Below are 21,061 nucleotides of genomic sequence, written 5' to 3'. Positions count from 1 at the left end.
TAAGTTGTAACCAATCGCAGGCTCCTATTTGGATGATACGGTAAATATAATCTACTAAAATTTCTCTCTTATAATCGAAAGATTTATATAACTAGCAAATAAATGTAAGATCTTTATATAATAGCAAATAAATTTAAGGTTTCCTTTATTTCCATAAAATACCTTGTAGTTCCTTGAAAAATATTTTTCAAATGATTTATTTTCAGTTATTTAGTTGTAATATTAAAAATTAGTTAAAAATATTAAAGTTTTTATCTCATAAGACCATAAAAAATATTAATAATAATAGAAATTTTATAATTTAAAAATTTTATTATTAAATATGAAAAGAATGCAATATATATATATATATAAATTATGAAAGCTACTGGTGGTCAGTAGTGGTGGCCGGTAGTGGTAGCAGGTGGTGGTGGTTGGTGTTAAATGGTGACTGGTGGTAGTGACTATGATGATTAATAAATTAAAAAATATAAATTTATAAGATTTATCAATATTTGGAAAATGTTTTACTCTTTAAAAAATGGAAAGTTGTTTTCCTTAAAAAATAACCTAATTTTTCTTTGACCAAGAAATATATTTTCTGTTGACTTATTTTTCTGAGCGCCCCAATCAATGAAAATTTATAAAAAATATTTTCCTGCAAATTATTTTATGGAAACAAATAGAGTCTAAATTTCTTCATACAGTCCTTTTTGGACTATTTAAACTCTTTGTTTTTTTAAATAAGATTGCGTCTAAATTTTCGTGCATTTTTATTTTAGTGGCCAACTTAAAATTCATATTTAATAGCTAGTACCACTAAGTAAATTTACCATTAAAAATCATATTTAAAAAGTTGTGCTGCACGCATTATTTAGAAGGATTATTTGAAATATTTTTAGAGATTACATTACACAAGCATTCACAATATTGTACACAAAAAAATCTCTATATCCACAGTTTGTGCAATCAACTTTTTTTTTTTTTTTGAATATTTTGATAGAGAGGAGATTCAAATCTTGATCTTTTACCAGATAGTATATGCACTTACCACTGAGCTATGCTTTAATGTGCAATCAACTTTATTTTTATTTGACATGGAATAACAAGATTTCACTGATTATTATACTAATCTTGATAAGATATATTAAATTTCTGGCATATATATCTTATGGATTGTATACAAATATGAGTTTAAAGTATAAATAAAAGTAGCTAATTGCGAAATACTATTCTGATCCAAATTGAACTTCAAATTAATCCTCATCAATAATTAGCAGCAATTTTCATAGACCTCCATTCTTGAAGCTTTTAGAACATTGCTGATACCTTGAATGATAGCAACAACTAATAAGCTTCCGCCAACGTGCCTGCATGGAAGAAAAGGATTGTGTATGAGATTAAAATTGCCAGCTCAAAATTCGATTAAGTTTTGAATAATTGGAAATCTATTTTGAATTTTGTTATATATATATATGTGTGTGTGTGTGTGTGTTTGAACAACTTTCTGTGTTTTAAAATTGAATTCTCCATAACAATCTAGTTGATAGGTTAGATGTTTTTAATCACAATGTTAATAAAATTTGATATCATGAGATGGATTGCCTTTTTTTTCTAACATCAAGAATTAATGATCAAGAGATATAATGCGAAATCTATTTATTAATTAAGTCAATCCTCATAATTGTTAAAACTACAAATTTGATTAATGAACTTACCGAATTCGATTTGATACTCTGATCTTTAACCTGCAGTTTCATATTCTCATGATTTTGCCCTAATTTCTCATCTGCAAGCAATGATACTTCATTAAGCCAATTCTCTGGAGCCTTGTAGAGGGGATTGAAAACTGGCTTATTACGTTGTTCTTGGAATTTCCCTGGAATCTTTTCTTCAGTTTCAGGAACAACTTTTTCAATGTCCTCCTTTGCTTGACTTTTCTGATCTTGACTTGAACTGGACTTCATCAAATCTATTGAAAAACACATGTCACTGAATTGATAACTTGCAATAGTACTCAACTCTTCAGAAACCGGAGTCGATTGATCTATACTTGCTAAATTACTAGACATGTGTACATTTCCATTCTCAATTTTCTTTCGAGGGCTTCGAAGTCTCTCATTCCATCCGGTCAATGCAGTGCCGGCAACTTCTTGACGGCCATTTCCATCTTGATGGTTTGTAACTCCTTGTACTACTAATTGCATTAGCTCATTACTCTCAACTCCATAATCAATTAATCTATTCATCTCCATTATCGAAGCAGACGAGTATATAATTTGCCTAGTTAAAGTATTAGCTAATGGAACATGTTTAGTTCTTTGGTTAGAAATAGCACAAGAAATATGGGCATCAAATTCGCAAAATCTACATCTATACAACCACCCTAAAGAACTTGGTTTATCACACAAGTCACAAGAAAAAGCATATGGAGGTACAAATTCTATTTTGAGTGTGTGAGGATGGGATAAGATTGCAACGGACAGGGGTAAGGCCGAGCATAGGATATGATAGTAAACGCTACACTCAGCACAATTATAGTAAAAGCCAGAGACATTTTCTCCGCAAGCCATACATTTACAGGTACTAGATGGAAGTGAAACTAATAAGGTTAGATAGTGATTTGGATGTGAAGCGTGTCTAGTTTTTCTAGGCATGCTTGAACACACCCGGTGCAGCGAAAATGAGCAAGTTTTACAGTCATAGTAGTCCTTACCGGAAAATATTGCAAGATTGCATCCATTGCAGGTAACTTTTCCAGTAGGAGATGGACAGATACTACTTTCTAATGGGTGTTGATGACTAAAATGGTGAAGAGTTTGTTTCTCCTCTTCTAGATCCATCTCTTCTTACACATTCTTGTTATAGGGAACTTTAAAGATTACTCATATGGCACTAATTAACAATTATATATGTTTTAACAATTAAAATAATTTTCAATATACTGTCCAATTCTTGAGATGTCCGTTACTACAAGAATTGGTCATTGATTCTTTGCCGTATCAGAAATAGTATTTAATAACAAAAAAGGGCTAAATTTTGAGAGGCATTCAAAATCAAGACAGAAAGATTGGCTTGGACAATTCTGGGTTGCACTGCCGGCATGGATATATGCATCCCATTATTTGCATTGGAAAATGAGGACAAGGAAGAAAATTTGTCAATTTAGTCTAGCATGGTAATTAGAGAATACTCTGATTTTTACTGTCATCCAAATTTTGGTCGCCCTCTTTTCTGAAAAACAGTATACATAAATATATATCCCATCAACTTGCGGTATACACAGGTTTTATATTGTTTTCCTTTTCTAATTATTCATTTTTCTATTGTTTTTCGATCCACACTTTTCAATGGAGCTTTAGAACATTAGAACTAGTATATAAATAATATGAAAAATTTTCAGTGTGGGATTTCGCTATACAATGCTCTGGAATTTTCCAGTAGGGTTATTTTTCGAGACATAGAGAGAGCTTGGTTCCTAGAGAGGAATATACTTTTCCAGATCAAATATTCACAACATTTGGGCTTAAAATCTGATTCAGATAGGAAATATTACTTTTTAACATCACAAGTAAACTAAGGATAGCTTTGGGAATATCACTATATTTCATTCATTTCTCAAAACTAACAAATCAATTGCATGCGAAAAACTGAAAACTTAACTTAATTCTGATACAATAAACTGAAACAACACCTATATAAATACATAAAATTTAAACGTTTTTTCAAGAATTTCCGATGTATCAGAAAATCAACATTATTAATTCCAAGAGGTCTAATCTGAAGTGCTGGACCCAACATCACCAAGGCCATTAAAAATTCCCTGAACAATCTCCTGTCCTATCCCCTCTCCAATCCCAGAAAAAACTCTTGTTGCCAGAAGTCCAGCTATTCCGGTCCCCAAGGCTTCTTCACCACCATTGGAGCCTAGTAGATTAGGATTCCCTGAACTTAAAACATAACTTCCTGTGTTTGAAAGGTTTGAGTGCGGAGCTGGAGGGCTAGGATTAGCATAAAAGGTGCTAGTCTCTGTCTCACCTTTTGTGTTTGAAAAGTCTGGATACGGAGCTGAAGGACTAAGATTAACATAACTTGTCCTGGTCTCGACTGGTGGAGCGCTACCTTCGGAGGTTAAATTTTTCAGATTTATAGGTGTATAGACACAATTAATGTGAACGTCAAATTCACAATCATTACATCTATAAAGCCAATGATCAAAACCAGGGTTTCCACACACATCGCAGCGAAAACCTTTGATGTCTTCATATGGACAAGAGAACTCAAGTTTTAATAGATGTTGATGTGAAGCACAAAATTCTTGCAGTGGCATTTTTAAGCAAAAGGTATGATAATTGCAAGAGCAGACTCTGCAATTGTAGCAGAAACCTGAACCTTGAAATCCACAGGCTTTGCAATTAAACAATGGCAAGAGCAGAAGATTCAAGTCGTGAGTATATTCTGCTGGGTGTTGGTATACTCTTGCCATATTGTAACAAACGCGGTGGAGAGAATAAGAGCAAGCTTTGCATGTGTAAAATTCTTTGCCTGCTGAAATATTCTTCTGGCAACCTGAACATGTTATAGTGTTTGTTTCGCGTGAAATGGTTAGTTCTAATGGGTGTTCATGAGTGAAATGAATATATATAGGCTTTGCTTCTTCTTCTGTTTCTTCTTCATTTCTAATCTTACCCATGTTCACTTTCTTGCTGTCTTTGGTTCTAGTTCTTGGTGCAGGATATGATCATTTGAAAGAAAATTTGGATTTAAAGGGAATGAGGGAGCGAAGGACAAATGAAAAAACAAAGCTAGATTATAAAAATCTTGATTTCACACAATTGAAGTAAACCTCAAATAATTTTTTGAGTTTTCATCATCAGAAAATTGTATTTAGGCATATTTCAATGATTATCTTATTTTATGATTAATTGGCAGTATTTTATAATAATTAATGTTGCTTTCAGAAGAAATTGCCTAGATTTCGCCTCATATAGATGTTGCCTGTTAGACTCAAATACGCAAGCTAGTACCAAAAATTCCACCTCAGCCAATGCCAACTCAGCCTTAACTAATTGCACAACAGAAGCTGCCAACTCAGTTTAAGTTTGTTAGTAGATTGTTAGCAGCAGTTTCTTTTGTTTTTAGATTAGCTGGCATTAGATATCTTTATTTGTTATTTATATAATCAATGGTACTTGTACAGATCTCAATTTTCCTATTTTCGTTTGCCTTCTTTTGTTCTCTGCAACACTGCCAGGAAGAAAGTTTAATTTTTGCTCATTATTTACTATATAATTCTTTATATTTGAGTCTCACAGGTCACAGTCCCTTCTATTGTACGGTTATTTGAGGGTTTTAAATTTAATTTCGAGGTAATTAACAAAACTTCTCCTTATATATACTATTAAAAGCATCTATCTGTACTGCTGTTAAATTGAAGGACTGCAAAAGACTTAAACAATCCGAAGTAGGGTGTTTTGGTGGCAAAATTTATCTTTAAAACAAAAAAATAAATTCCGGAAAAAAGCTTACCTCATTGAACTAATGGCGGCAGTCTTAAGTGCACAAACGTAGGGTGTGCAGTTGGACAATTGGATTTCAAACTGTAAAGAACAAGAACAGAACTTTGACAATTATTATAGTCATTGAACAATATGCAAGTTTGGTCTTTGGATTAGTAGCACGATGTGCAAGCATTTGTTTTATATTTTAGATCCTGACATTCTCTTCCTGTTCAAGAACATTCAATTTACCCAAAAAAAGATGCCAGAATTTAGTCACTATATGAATGGGGAAAAAAATATTATATCATGGTCAAAACAGAAAAAAAAAAAAAAAAAGACAACAGAAATCATGATTTTCTTGTATTATTCATTTGGTACAATTGTATATAAATTAACGTAGAAGAAGGTAGAGTGGAAGGAGAGAGACAGAGCGTATAAGATTGCGCTTTATTTTGTAAAATTTTGAGAAGCAAGGACTGCAATTTCTGCTTTGGTTTTAGCTAGTTGATTCTCTGCAATGTGAATTTGTTGATGCAGTAGAGAGATTATTCCAACACAGCCATAAACAGGGTCTTCAATTCTGTATTTTGCCTCGTAATATAAGGACTCTGCAGCTGAAGCTCGTAAATGATCCGGCACTTGCTTTATCAACCGAAAAATAAAAAGTTAAAAAGCACTCAACCATGTAAGAAAATTTCCAAGAAAACAAAAAAAAAACTTTGAGTGAGAATTTAAAACTCGGGGCTTCAATATTATAAGGCAAACACTCAGATGATCAAACTACTAATTTCACTATGCACATATAAGATTATGAGCACCTATATTATATTACTACATTTTAAATTAATTGATCTTTTTGCTCACTTTCAAGGATGGTAAAGAGTAAGTTTCAAGTTTAAATTCTCTTGTTCGTTGAACATGGAAAAATTCGAGTAAAACTAGATGAAGACAGTATCTCAGACATATAAGAATTATTTGTCAAGTATATATAGCTTCACTAATTAATCTTTTACTACCACTTAATTAATATATTTAGAAGTAATTAACTATAATTCTTTTGACATTTTTGGTTACCTGAAGAATTTTTGCAACATTGCTGGCACCGTAGATTTTGTGAACATAGGCAAATCTTTGAGGATTATTGGAAGGAAAATAAGGAGAAAAAATGCAATCTAAGGAGCATCTTCTTCTCAAATACTTGCAGGCAGCACAACGACCACAACTCATTCTTAAAAGTATCTATTGAAAATCTAAATATATATATATAAATTCCTCTCTTTTTAATTTGTTCTTGATGAGAGAAAAAAATAACAATATCCAATGGAGATTTTCAGTATCTTTAACAACCACAGATCAGAATGTTAATATAGGAGATAGAAGAGATTACATTGTGTTGGAACAAATTAAGTAGCTGTTAGATTTTCCAACGGCTACTTTTTCAAAAGTGAGTTTTGAGAAGGAAAGTTTCTCAAATTGGAATTTGAATCAAAATCTTGGAGATAATTGAGGTTGGACTGATTGTATTTTGGGGATAATCAAAATCAATTAGCCCATTTCATATATATTTTCACTCCAACTTGTGCTTTATGGACGACAAATTTTTTTGTCAGAGCTCATTTCTATGCATGAAAAATAACAAAGTTGAATTCATTAAATTGAAATTTTATAAAATTTAGCTTCGCAATAGAAAATTAAAAGAAAATTTATAAGTTTCCTATAGATATATCGATTCAATCAGAAAAAGAAAAATATAAAATTACAATTTTGTAAATATAATTTATTAAAAAGTATCATAAATGGTTTAGAGCATATATATTTTATTTATTTTGAAGTGACAATTTCATATTTTTAAAATTTTGATGCGAGTGGATTGAAAGCTACATGATTAATTAATTATGTAATGGTCCATACCATACTCAACTTATATATTCTTCCTGAGCTTTCACCATCATAATATATCAGAATGACATATTCAATGTGATCTCACTAGCTCGACCAATAAATATATAATTAGAAAGTAGATAGCTTGCTTCTTTTACCCAACATTTCATGATAAAAAAAAAAGAATAATGAAAAGAATATAAATATAAATATTGATAGTAAATATTTATAAAAAGAATTATTTTTAAACCTAAAAATATAAAATAATTTATTAAAAATATTAAAATAAAAAATTTTATATTGAAATCCCCAGTTATTTGAACTTATTTTTCAAACCAATTAGACTTTCACTAATCTCTACGAACCTTCTCGTTTAACAGCCAATTTCCATATTTGACTATAAATGTACAATACCGTCGTGTGCTCTGTATGCAAAATTTCGCAGCAAATATGCTTCAGGTTTGGTTTCTTTCTTCCGCGAGTTTTGCATTGTACGGACACAGAATAAAACCCAAATAAACAAGACTTTGAAAATAAATTTATTTATTTATTTTTTCAGATACCAAAAGAAGGGACGAAACCCAAAAATAAACAAGACTTTCAAATTAAATATATTCGACTTACATTTATAATATTCAAGGTATGGAATTCCTATCCCAACTTGACCAAATCTTATTTTTCATGCTTGAATTCAATTTCACACTCCAACTCAATTTGATTCCATTGTATTATTATTAGGAATATTCAATCAAATTTTTCTTTATTAATAGTAACATATAATGCTTTGCGTTAACTAAGAATAATTAATTATTTAATTAAAAAATTTAATATTATAAAGTTATGATTTTTTTTTTTGAGAAGTAAAGTTATGAGTTAAAAAAAAAGATAATCGAATGACTATGTTTAGTGAGTAATAATTGTTTAGTGAGTAATAATGAGACATAATATAATAAAATTAATTAAATATATTTTACTTACTCTCCAAAAATGCATTTTTATTATATTACATTATTATCTATCATTAACCTATGTATTTAGGGTTGTTACTGTCCAGAAATGCATGTTTTTTATTTTTTATTTTTTATAATTTTCTAAACTCTAACTAATCAAACTCTGATTATGCAAAATTGAGGTTTAGCCATTCAGAGTCATTATATTTTGGTCAAAAAAAGAATCTCTGACAAATACCGGAGGAGGAACATTGAACAAATGCACCAAATAACAAAAAGCACTAAGCCAAACACAACCTTATTAGCAGATGTAGCTATCACTGCCACCCACCAAGAAAATGTCCTTATTACTAATTTACCCAAATATATATAAACATAAATGTAATCTGAATCGGGAAGACTTTGATTATTCAAATTCATGACAATCTATATAGATAAGATATATATATTTTTTTTGAATTAAATCAATTCTTCACTGTTCCTGCTTTTGTCCTACTAGAGTTAACTGTTGACAAGTCAAATGATGTGCCCAATGAAGTTTCCTTTTTAATACAAACAAGAAGAAAAGTACAACAATGAGAAGGAAAAAAAAACACATTTAATTCAATATAATTAATGTCATTTTCGTTGACTGGTGCAATTGAAATAAATTTCTGAGAATATAGGTTTTTGAATAAACAATAAATAAAATAAAAATAGATTCTTAATAGTAATTAATAGGGATCTATATATGTAATGAGAAAATAAATTAATTAAAAGAAGATCCCATATCCAATTGTTATTTAGACCTTTTCAGTTCTTAAACTGTTATTTATTAAACAATTAAGTCTAATCAGTTAGTAATTATGAGATATTATATATGTAATGATGCACAAAATATAAGAATGGCCACCAAAAATCAAGACTTCAAAATAATTGCAAGTGTGATAACAAACTAATTAATTAATGCAAATATATTACTATCTATGATTGTTATTATTGCTTTTAATTAAGATTAATTCTTTTATTCTTGTATAAAATAATCTTATCTATGACATCCATCTTAATGGTCAACAAAAATTTTTTGCATATTGTCACAATTGCCACAAATGCAATATTCCGATTCTAGAAGGAAAATAAAAAATAAAATAAAAAGAAGAGAAAATGCAAGGAAACTCATTAACTTGACCTTAACATATTTTAAATTTCTGTCGTTCTGTGACAATTTTAAACCCGTATCACCTTCTCCTTCTCATACACAACCTACCAAAAATTCCTTTCAGAAACCATTTTCAATTCTGATCACTTTGTTCTGGTTTTGCAAGAAATGCAATTTTCTTTTTCGTTCAAGTCCTTAACCTTAACAACCCTTTTATGGGTTGCTCTTATTACTAAAATTGATTGCTTCAATTTTAACTTCACGAATTTCAATGACGAAGATTCTGCTAGAAACCAACTTATTCTGAGTAGCAACTCAACTATCTTTCTTGGTGCAATCCAAGTTACACCAGATGCTAATGGAGCCCCCAAGACTCATCGATCAGGGCGAACCCTATATAAGAAGCCATTCAAACTTTGGAGTAACGGGTTTAATGCATCTTTCAATACCACCTTTGTACTTAATATTCAAAGCCAAACAAATCCAGGAGGAGAGGGCTTAGCTTTTATATTAACAGCTAATTCTGTTGTTAATGATATCAGCGATGATGGTCAGTGGCTTGGTATCATTAAAAATGAAATGAACGGTTCCTCTTCAGCCCAAACAGTTGCTATAGAGTTTGATACAAGAAAAAGCTACCCAGAAGATCTTGATGATAATCATGTTGGCTTAGATATTAATAGTATCAATTCTCGAGTTCAGTTCCCCTTAACTAAAGTTGGTCTTAATCTCACCAGCGGTAAAGATAACAATGTTCGTGTTGAATATAATGGTCAACTTAAGGAGTTGACTGTTTTCGTCGGGAACGTGATAAAGCCAGTATTATCTGAGAATCTTGATCTCTCAGTCTATCTTCCTGAGAAGATTTTCGTGGGATTTTCGGGCTCAACGAGTAATTATACTCAGTTAAACTGTGTAAAGTCATGGACGTTTAATGGCACTGAAAAAGGAGATGAACACGAGCCTTTTTGGGTTTGGATTTTGGTTCCACTCCTTGGAGTGTTGTTATTGTTTGGGATTGGATATTTCATTTACTGGAAAAGAAAATCAGAAAGAGAAAAATTGGCAGATGCAGATGCTTATCCTATAAGCATAGAAGAAGCAATACAAGGCTCTTCCACAGCTCCAAGAAAGCTCAAAATGAAAGAATTAAGCAAAGCAACAAACGGCTTCAGTTCCAAGAACAAGCTTGGAAAAGGCGGATTTGGGACAGTGTATAAGGGAATGATCAAAGATAAAGAAATTGCAGTAAAGAAAGTTTCAAAGAAATCAACACAAGGAAAAACAGAGTTCATAGCTGAAGTCACCACAATTGGTAATCTACGTCATAAAAATCTCGTTAAACTAATCGGTTGGTGCTACGAGAGGCGTGAATATCTTCTCGTCTATGAGTACTTGCCGAATGGTAGTTTAGAGAAGTACATATTTGATGAGTCGGCATCAGATGTTCTAGGATGGAAAACAAGGTTGTCCGTAATAACAGGGACAGCGCAGGCATTAGACTACTTGCATAATGGCTGTGAAGAGAAAATACTCCATCGCGACATCAAATCCAGCAACATAATGTTAGATTCAGAATTCAATCCGAAGCTAGGGGATTTTGGACTTGCTCGAACAATTAAACTCAGTGATCAAACTCATCACACTACAAAAGAAGTAGCTGGAACGCCTGGCTATATGGCTCCGGAGAGTATACTCACCAGTAGGTTTACAGTGGAAACAGATGTTTATGCCTTCGGTGTAGTTATATTGGAAGTTGCATGTGGAAGAAAGCCAGGAAGTCCGAACCATCAAGACGATTATATTGGTCACATAGTGAATTGGGTATGGGACTTGCATAAAAAAGGAAGGATAATTGATGCTGCAGATAAAAGACTGCAGGGAGATTTTGAAGATGGAGAAATGGAGATTTTTCTTACTCTGGGTTTAGCTTGTTGTCATCCAAATCCAAACAAGAGGCCTAATATGAAAATTGTTTTGCAGGTTTTGAAAGGGGAAGCCCTACCTCCTCCTGTGCCTAATGAAAGGCCTGTTTTTATGTGGCCTCCATTGCCTCCTTCTTTTAAAGAATTGGATATCTCTCTTGGCCAATTCACTCCATTTTCAGACATTCATGGAAGATGATTAAGTGACTGTTCTTTTATTATTGTTATTATTATCAGGAGAACATTATAGGACGCTTTGTAAGGATATAATATAGAAATAATGTCCTTATTTTCTCTTTTATTATTATTATTATTTTTTTTTTACTTCAATTGTGATTTTAGCGTACTGTAATATTTATCGTCTGGGGGTTTCCCTCTATGCATGTAAATGCCGTAATTTAAATTTTCTTGAATTTTTTTCTATAATTAGTTTGGAGAACTGAGAAAATCTTGATATTTCTTATTTTATTTTAAGAGGAAAAGAAAACATTTTACGACTGCCACTGAAGATTGAATATCAGCAGTTATAAGATATACAGTAATCAATTCTAAATGTTATTAATTCATTCTTATTATCTTTTTGTGGGGAATATAGCTTTTTTTTTTTTTTTTTTTTAAGAATGGAGTATAGCTTTTCATCTAAATACCAAGAATCAACAAATTAACCTAATCTTTTTCAGTAAACAAATTAAAAAAAGGAAAACCATGAATATTTGTCAAATATAGCTTGTATGTACATGGTTGAAAATCCAATTAATTGGAGATAATTAAGGTTGTAATTTGAAGATAATCCAAACCAATTAGGCCCATTTCATATGTTTTTTAACTCCAATTCGTAATTGTTTGTAGTTTTACAGACAACATACAGATAATTCTTAGAAATTATCTGATTTCTGAACATGAGAAATGAGGTAATTGTCCATATGCTTCTTCAAACTAATTTATTAACGGCCATTTCCATATAAATTGACTATATAATATGTATTAATTATATGTTACTGCGTCAAATGAAGTTGAGAAACCCCAACTAATATTCTTCTGGTTTGCTGCACTTTTCCACAACAGTTTCTAGATTGTACCGACACCGAATGAAACCCGAAGAGCCAACCGGAAAACTGATGTTAGACTTGACTATAGAAATTCAAGGTATTCTTATTCCAACTTGACCAATTTTTTTCTCATCATGCTCGAATTCAATTTGATAGAGAAGCTAAAATGCTTGAATTCAATTCCATATTCTATTGATCAATTTTATTAATATTAAAGTTCAACCCAAATTTATTTATTAACCTCAACTTATTTAGGCTTTAGAGTCTAAGCTCTCTTGTAAATTAGTACGTCTTAATTTATAAATCTTGCTTCCTTGTATAGTTATAGTTAGGACTTGGATTAAGAAGCTAGATTTGTCAATATTTGCCTTTGTAAAGCTTCCTTTTATTAGGATTCTTAGTGAAATAGGATTTGTACCAAGGTTGAGCAAATGATCGATTCTATTCCAAACCAAAATGGCTCAAACTGAACCAGTTTATTTCAAGTAGTTTAATTGGTTTTATCTAAATCAAGCCGGTTTTGCACCTAATCGGTTGATTTTTATAAAATCAAATTGAAAATTGAAGAGAATTAATTTAGTTTAAACCGTCTTAGCTAACAATGACGATCATTTTTTTTTATAAGCAGGCTGATGTCCAAATCTAATCAGAATGGTTTGATTTTCATTTTAATTTCGTCGATTGTTTTTTTCTCGCCCTGTATATTATGTTTATTAGAAGATGTAACAATCACTGCCACCCACCAAGAAATGTCCTTATTAATTTATCTTCGCAGAAAATATTTATACTTTGAATCAAGAAGAAATGTCCTTACTAATTTATCTTCCCAGATGTGATGAAGTTTCCTTGTTAATACTAACAAGAAGACAAAGAAAAACAGTGGGAAAAAAAGAAAGAAAAGAACATGTGAATTTAATTTAATTAATATCAATTTGGTTGACTGGTGGAATATTAAAATACAATTTATAATAACAAATATAAGTTTTTGAATAATCAATGTGGAAGCTGAATTCACCACTCTTCTCCCGCCACGAACTCTTTTTTCACGTCATACATGCTGACTGCTAAGCATATGAATATTTTATTTTATTTTATTTTTATTAGTTCATTTCAGATTTTTTTTGAAAAACCTAATTCCTAATTCCTATAATAAAGCATTATGTTGTTTTTATATGATGTTTGATTATTTAATTAAAAAAATTAGAATGTATACGTATAATTTATTTTAAAAATTATTGGCATAACCAAAATCATCCCAATCAGCACATTTATTGAACTCTCCATAATGAATAAATAATGATAATGAATTTTTAGTGGGAGTTATTGCTAATTATTAATTAATGACTTCTTCTTGTATAAATTAATCTTGTCTATAGAAATCGATCATAATAGTCAACAAAAATTTTGTGCATATCCCACAAATGCAATATTTTAAGCCTTGAAGGAAAATAAAAATATAATAAAAAGAAGAGCAAAATGTAAAGAAACTCGTCTTGAATAAGACTTGTCAACACATATGAAGCCCACCATACATCCAGTAAGTAAATGACAAATTCAACCTTTAGTCACCTTCTCCTTCTTCTTCCTCGTACACAAGCTACCAAATATTCCTATCAAAAGCCATTTTCTTCTTGTTTTGCAAGAAATGGAATTTTCTTTCACGTTCAAGTTCTTAATCCTAAAATCCTTTTTATGGGTTGCACTTATTACAAAAATTGATTGCTTCAATTTTAACTACCGAAATTTCGATGACCAAGATTCCGCTAGAAACCGGCTTATTCTGAGTAGTGTCTCAAATCTCTTTCTTGGTGAACTCCATATTACACCAGATGCTGAAGGAGCCACCATGACTCATAGATCGGGGCGAATCCTATATAAAGAGCCATTCATACTTTCGAGTAACGGGTTTAATGTATCTTTCAAGACCACCTTTTTACTTAATATTAGAAGCGGCACAAATCCAGGAGGAGAAGGTTTAGCTTTTATATTTAACAGCTAATCCTACTGTTGATAATATTGGCAGTGATAGTCAATGGCTCGGTATCGTAAATCCGGAAATGAACGGTTCCTCTTTAGCCCAAATAGTGGCTATAGAGTTTGATACAAGAAAAAGCTACCCAGAAGATCTTGATGATAACCATGTTGGCTTAGATATTAACAGTATCAATTCTCGCGTTCAGTACTCCTTAACAAGAGTTGGTGTTAATCTTACCAGCGGCTTTGGTACCATTGTTCATGTTGAATATAATGTTCAACTCAAGACGTTGAAAGTTTTCGTCCTAGACATTTCGAACAATCCATTATTAGCTGATGTTATGCTTGGCTCATTCTTCGGAGCAGGATCATCTGAGGATCTTTATTTCTCATCCTCCCATCCATTAATATCTGAGAATCTTGATCTCTCAGTCTATCTTCCTGAGAAGATTTACGTGGGATTTTCAGGTTCAACAAGCAATTACACTCAGCTAAACTGTGTAAGAGCATGGAGGTTTAGTGGCACTGAAAAAAGGAAGAAAAGCGAACCTCTTTGGATTTGGATTTTGGCCCCACTTGCAGTGGTGTTGGGGATTGGATCTTTCATTTACTGGAAAAGAAAATCAGAAAAACAAAAATTGGAAGATGCACATCAGATAAGCATAGAAGAAGCAATACAAAGCTCTTCCACAGCTCCAAGAAAGTTCTAGTTGAAAGAATTAACTAAAGCAACAAACAACTTCAGTGCCAAGAACAAGCTTGGAAAAGGCGGATTTGGGACAGTGTATAAAGGAATGATCAAGATAAAGAAATTGCAGTAAAGAAAGTTTCCGAGAAATCAACACAAGGCAAAACAGAATTCACAGCTGAAGTTACAACAATTGGTAATCTTCGTTATAAGAATCTTGTTAAACTAATCGGTTGGTGCTGCGAAAAGGCGCGAATATCTTCTTGTTTACGAGTACTTACCAAATGGTAGTTTAGAGAAGTACATATTTGATGAGTCGGCATCAGATGTACTAGGATGGAAAACAAGATTGTCTGTAATAACTGATAATTAATGAAATAAACAATGTTTTTCTTGATATTTTCTTCTGCAGATTACAAGCCTATTTATATACATGAATTACATCTATACAAGATAAGTGTGGCTAAAAGGAAATACAATCAAAGTTTCTGAATGTAAGGAGAGATTTACTTATTAGCTGTGATTTAATTTGATTGAATATTAGTCTCCTTATTTTGCTCACTTTGACATCCCCCCTCAAATTGATGGTGATTCTCAGCAAGCATCAATTTGCTCACAAGATAGGAATGTCTCGTAGATGACATGGGTTTAGTAAATAAATTAGCATGTTGGTTATGTGAAGATACATGTGTGAGATGAATGAACTTGTCACGAACCAAATCACGAATGTAGTGGCAATCAACTTCAATATGTTTAGTTCGCTCATGGTGAATGGATTTGTAGCAATGCTGATAGCACTTGTGTTATCTCCAAAAAGCGTGATAGGTTGGGTGCAAGTTATTCCGAAATCTTTGAGAAGCCGTTGGAGCCATACAATTTCAGAGCTAACAGATGACATAGATCGATAATCCGCCTCAATAGAAGATTTTGAGACACGTTCTTGCTTTTTACATTTCCAAGAGATAGGAGAATTACCCAAGAACACACACCATCCTGTCGTAGAGCATCGGGTATCAACACAGCCAGCATAATCTACATCAGCATATGCCATAAGTGTGAGAGAGGACTGAGACAGAAAGAACAATCCACGACCACAAGTTCCTTTTAAATATCGCAAAATGCGATGAAGAGCTGAAAGATGAGGCTTTCTTGGTTGAGAGACAAACTGACTGACAACTTGCACAGCAAAGGAAATATCCGGACACGTAGTAGTAAGATAAATAAGACTCCCAACTAAACGGCGATACAAGGTAGGATCGAATAGAGATGTGCCTTCACCACTTTTTAACTTTAAATTTTGTTCCATTGGAGTAGAGCAAATCTTTTGATCCGTGAGATGGGCCAACTGGAGAAGGTCTTCAATATATTTTCTTTGAGTTAGAAAAATTCCATCAGATGTATATGAAACTTCTAAGCCAAGAAAGTAGGTAAGAGTGCCAAGATCTTTCATAGAAAATGAACTTGTAAGAAATTGTTTGAACTCTATAATACCTTGAGAATCACTACCAGTAATGACCATATCATCGACATAGAGAAGTAAAATAATAATTCCATCATTAGATTGACGAGTAAGTGAGTGATCATTAGATCTCTGTAGAAAACTAGCGGAACAAATAGTAGATCTAAATTTCTCAAACCATGCACGAGGTGCTTGTTTAAGACCATACAAAGATTTTCGAAGTTTACAAACCATATTGGAACGAGCATAATCATATCCAGGAGGACATTTCATATAAATTGTTTCTTGCAAATCACTATGAAGAAATGCATTTTTCACATCCAATTGATGAAAGTGCCAATGCTTGATGGATGCTATAGCAAGAATAGTGCGAATAGAAGTCATTTTTGCCACAGGAGCAAAAGTTTCATCATAGTCAATCCCATATTCTTGTTTATATCCTTGAGCCACTAATCGGGCTTTGTATCGATCAAGAGTGCCGTCCAACTTCACTTTAATAGTATAGACCCATTCACTACCAATCACAGACATATCAGATGATTGAGGAACTAGATCCCAAGTATGATTCTCCTCAAGGGACCTAAGTTCTTCTTCCATTGCTTTTCTCCAACATTCTTGTGTAATAGCCTGGTTATAAGTAGAAGGAATCTGAATGGAATTTAAATTGGTGAAGAAAGAGTAGAATGGTGTATACCTTGTGGATACAATCTTCCGAAATTGACACGATTGGATCAGCACAAAGATGGAGGAGGTGTTGTGGGATCAACAATGGAAGAGTTTGAGGCTAGACCTTCAAGAACATGATCATTTGACGGCAAAGTGGACGTTGTCTCATCAACATTAAGGGTAAGATTATTAGAAGAATCAACAAAATCATGTAAAAAGGAAACGGAAGAATGAGTAACATTTGGATGAGGAGAGAAAGAATAAAAATATACATTTTCAAAGAAAGTAACATGACGAGACACACGTATGCGATGACTCAGTGGATCATAACAAATATAGCTCTTTTGTTTATTACTATAACCAATAAACACACATTTAGCAGATAACTTATTTCTTTCATGAGGAGGAAGCAAAATAAAATAAATACAACCAAAAACACGAAGATGGGTATAATTAGGTAATTTATTGTAAAGAGCATAATATGGAGATTGATTACCAATTATAGGAGAAGGTTGCCGATTTATGAGATAGACAGCTGTATGTATAGCTTCAACCCAAAATTTAGGTGGAATAGATGATTCAAGTAAAAGTGTTCTAGCAATATCCAAAACATGGCGATTCTTTCGTTCCACAACACCATTTTGCTCTAGTGTTCCAGGACAAGAATATTGAGTTAAAATGCCTTTCTCTTGAAAAAAATTTATAAGATTCGAAGCATAGAATTCTACACCAGAATCTGAACGAAATATTTTGATTATTTTGCCAAATTGTGTCTCAATCATAGTAACAAAAGTTTTGGCTATATTTGCTAGATCAGATTTAGAACGTAAAAAATACACCCAAGTAAATCGAGTAAAGTGATCAATGAACAAAATAAAATATTTATAACCAAGTCTGGATAGAACCGGGGAAGGACCCCATAGATCACAGTGTATTAGATGAAAGGGTACATCAACTTTTGTAGTACTAGAAAGAAACGGTAATTTAGCAAATTTCCAAGGGCACAACTTTGACAATTCTAAGAAATATCAGACTTAACACGCAATTTTTCTGGAAGAAAATTGGATTTGAACATAAATTCTAATCGGGTAGTATGCAGATGACCAAGGCAACGATGCCATAGATCCCAAGTGTTATTGGCAGATGCAGACGACAAGGCTGAAAGACATAGAGGATAATTTTGTGTTCCATCTAAAACAAGATGAAATAAACGTCCACGTTTATGCCCCTTCACGATCACTTATCCCATTTGAAGGTCCTGCACATCACAACCAACAAGGGAGAATTTTACCATACAATTTTGGTCAGTTAATTGTCCAATAGAAATGAGGTTGGCTATTAAACGTGGGACATAAAGAGTACTAGGTAAACAAATGGATTTCTTAGACTCAGTAGACAAACAAACAGTGCCAATTCCTTTTATGGGTAATTTTCGTCCATTGGCTGTGGTAATTGAATCATTCAAAGAACAAGGCTTGAGTTTAGAAAAAATATGTTTTTGACCAGACATATGATTAAAGGCACCAGAGTCAAAGAACCAAGACACAGATTTAATTCCTTTACCTGATAACCCAGTAACAGAGAAGGCAGAAGAAAGAGCACCTGGAAGAGCTACTTGCACTAAATCTTGAATCATCTTTTGAATTGTGTCTGATGAAAATAGAGTTTCTTTAGTGTTGGCGTTTTCTCCATCATTACTCATTGTAATAAATGCTGAATGACCATGCTTATTTTTCAATATGCGACAATCCAAGATAATGTGTCCTGGCTTTTTGCAATAGTTGCATATATTGTGCTGACGACAATGAGACTGCACATGTCCCAGTTTACCACAATATCGACATTGAGTACCTGCTTTCCCTGTAGTCTTTTGTTTTGAGTAATACTTACCACGTGAAGCCATAAAGACTGCATCTATTGAGTTGGTTTTGGTGTCGAGCTGAATCTGAGTATTTAGCCTTGTTTCTTCACGAACAAGGTCTCCAAGAGCAGACTCCATACTCAAATTTCCTCGATTAATTAGCGTAGCCCTGACATTCTCAAATTTTGGTCGAAGTTTCATGAGGAATTGCATCACTCGTGCACGATCACGTTTCGCCTTAATTTCTAAATATGCAGTATCAGAAATAACACAAGAAGATATCATATCTTGTTCTGTGCATAACTTTAAAATTTCAATATAAATGCCACGAATATCTCTATCCTCTTGGTTGATGTTAGCAATTTCATATTCAAGTTGAAATTGCCTTGATTGATCCACTTGAGAATAAATGCCCTGAAGATGTTTCCACATTGTTGCTGTAGTTCTGAATGAGCGGAGGCTGAGTGCAATTTCAGGTTCCACAGAATTTAGAATCCAAGTGATAACCTGAGCATTTTTTGTTTTCCATTGTAGCATGGCTTCTGTGGTACCATCTTCCGTTTGAGATCCATCAAGAATACCAGAATATCCTTTACCTTCAACAAAGATTCGAAATTGAAATTCCCAAAGAGCAAAGTTGGTCCCATTGAATTTAATAGAAATGGATTCAGACTTACTTCCCTCCATTTTATGAATACGGTGTGAAAATAAAAAAAAAAATCGGACAATCAAAGAACAAGCTTTCAAATAAAAAAAAAATTCTCAAAAGAATTTAGCAAAGATGAGAGGAAAAATTATAAGGCTCTGATACCATGATAATTAATGAAATAAACAATGTTTTTCTTGATATTTTCTTCTGCAGATTACAAGCCTATTTATATACATGAATTACATCTATACAAGGCAAGTGTAGCTAAAAGGAAATACAATCAAAGTTTCTGAATGTAAGGAGAGATTTGCTCATTAGCTGTGATTTAATTTGATTGAATATTAGTCTCCTTATTTTGCTCACTTTGACAATAACAGGGACAGCCCAGGCATTAGACTACTTGCATAATGGCTTTGAAGAGAAAATACTCTACCGCGACATCAAATCCAGCAACATAATGTTAGATTCAGAATTCAATCCGAAACTAGGGGATTTCGGACTTGCTCGAACAATTAAACTCAGTGATCAAACTCATCACTCTACGAAAGATGTAGCCGGAACGACTGGCTATGTGGCTCCGGAGAGTATACTCACCAGTAGGTTTACGGTGGAAACAGATGCTTATGCCTTTGGTGTAGTTATATTGGAAGTTGCATGTGGAAGAAAGCCAGGAAGTCCAAACCATCAAGACGATTATAGTGGTCATATAGTGAATTGGGTATGGGACTTGCACAGAGAAGGAAGAATAATTGATGCTGCAGATAAAAGATTGCATGGAGATTTTGGAGAGGAAGAAATGGTCCAAATGGAGTGTCTTCTTATTCTGGGTTTGGCTTGTTGTCATCCAAATCCAAAGAAGAGGCCTAATATGAAAACTGTTCTGCAGGTTTTGAAAGGGGAAGCTACACCTCCTTCAGTGCCTAATGAAAGGCCTGTGTTTATGTGGCCTCCATTGCCTCCCCCGAAAGAATTGGGTATCTCTCTTAGCGAGCTTTCATTTTCAGACCTTAGTGGAAGATGATAAAGTGAAGTGACTTCTTAGGCTACATTTGTTTCGGTAATAGGAAAATATTCCAAAATTTTCTGTTGTTTGGGGTGTTTAAGAAAATAAATCAATGGAAAATATTTTTTTAGTCAAAGGAAAATGAAGTCTTTTTTTAAAGAAAATAATTTTTCATTTTCGAGAGAGTAAAATATTTTCCGGACATTATCAAATCTTATAAATCTATATTTATTAATTTATTAACCATTGTAGTCACTATGATCAGTCACCATTTACCACTGATCACCATCACCTGCCACCGGCGGCTTTTATAATTTACTTTTTTTTTTTTTGCATTC

At 32.8% G+C, this 21,061-nt stretch overlaps 4 protein-coding genes and 1 pseudogene across 4 annotated transcripts; 2 read left to right on the top strand and 3 right to left on the bottom strand.

Annotated features, from left to right (window-relative positions):
- Positions 1–1,265: 1,265 nt before the first annotated feature.
- On the bottom strand, positions 1,266–2,822 carry LOC105646553 (uncharacterized). Its single transcript, XM_089718187.1, has 2 exons — positions 1,698–2,822; positions 1,266–1,358 (listed from the first exon to the last, which is right to left on the bottom strand). The coding sequence occupies exons 1-2, from the start codon at positions 2,820–2,822 to the stop codon at positions 1,266–1,268; spliced, it is 1,218 nt and encodes a 405-aa protein (XP_089574313.1).
- Positions 2,823–3,572: 750 nt separating this feature from the next.
- Positions 3,573–4,843, bottom strand: LOC105646552 (protein VACUOLELESS GAMETOPHYTES). Its single transcript, XM_012232417.3, has one exon. It carries the CDS (start codon positions 4,670–4,672, stop codon positions 3,755–3,757), a length of 918 nt encoding a protein of 305 aa, XP_012087807.2. The 5' UTR covers positions 4,673–4,843; the 3' UTR covers positions 3,573–3,754.
- Positions 4,844–5,621: 778 nt separating this feature from the next.
- On the bottom strand, positions 5,622–6,830 carry LOC105646529 (LOB domain-containing protein 23). Its single transcript, XM_012232391.4, has 2 exons — positions 6,555–6,830; positions 5,622–6,122 (listed from the first exon to the last, which is right to left on the bottom strand). The coding sequence occupies exons 1-2, from the start codon at positions 6,705–6,707 to the stop codon at positions 5,928–5,930; spliced, it is 348 nt and encodes a 115-aa protein (XP_012087781.1). The 5' UTR covers positions 6,708–6,830; the 3' UTR covers positions 5,622–5,927.
- A 2,670-nt stretch (positions 6,831–9,500) lies between these two features.
- Positions 9,501–11,800, top strand: LOC105646527 (putative L-type lectin-domain containing receptor kinase S.5). The gene has a single exon (XM_089717482.1). It carries the CDS (start codon positions 9,618–9,620, stop codon positions 11,571–11,573), a length of 1,956 nt encoding a protein of 651 aa, XP_089573608.1. The 5' UTR covers positions 9,501–9,617; the 3' UTR covers positions 11,574–11,800.
- A 2,268-nt stretch (positions 11,801–14,068) lies between these two features.
- Positions 14,069–20,849, top strand: LOC105646550 (putative L-type lectin-domain containing receptor kinase S.5; annotated as a pseudogene).
- Positions 20,850–21,061: the final 212 nt, after the last annotated feature.

This window comes from Jatropha curcas, chromosome 2 (genome assembly GCF_041381405.1).
Source record: "Jatropha curcas cultivar XTBG-Jc1 chromosome 2, XTBG_Jcur_1.0, whole genome shotgun sequence".
Lineage (NCBI taxonomy): Eukaryota > Viridiplantae > Streptophyta > Magnoliopsida > Malpighiales > Euphorbiaceae > Jatropha > Jatropha curcas.
This window is presented reverse-complemented; position numbering and strand designations above follow the sequence as displayed.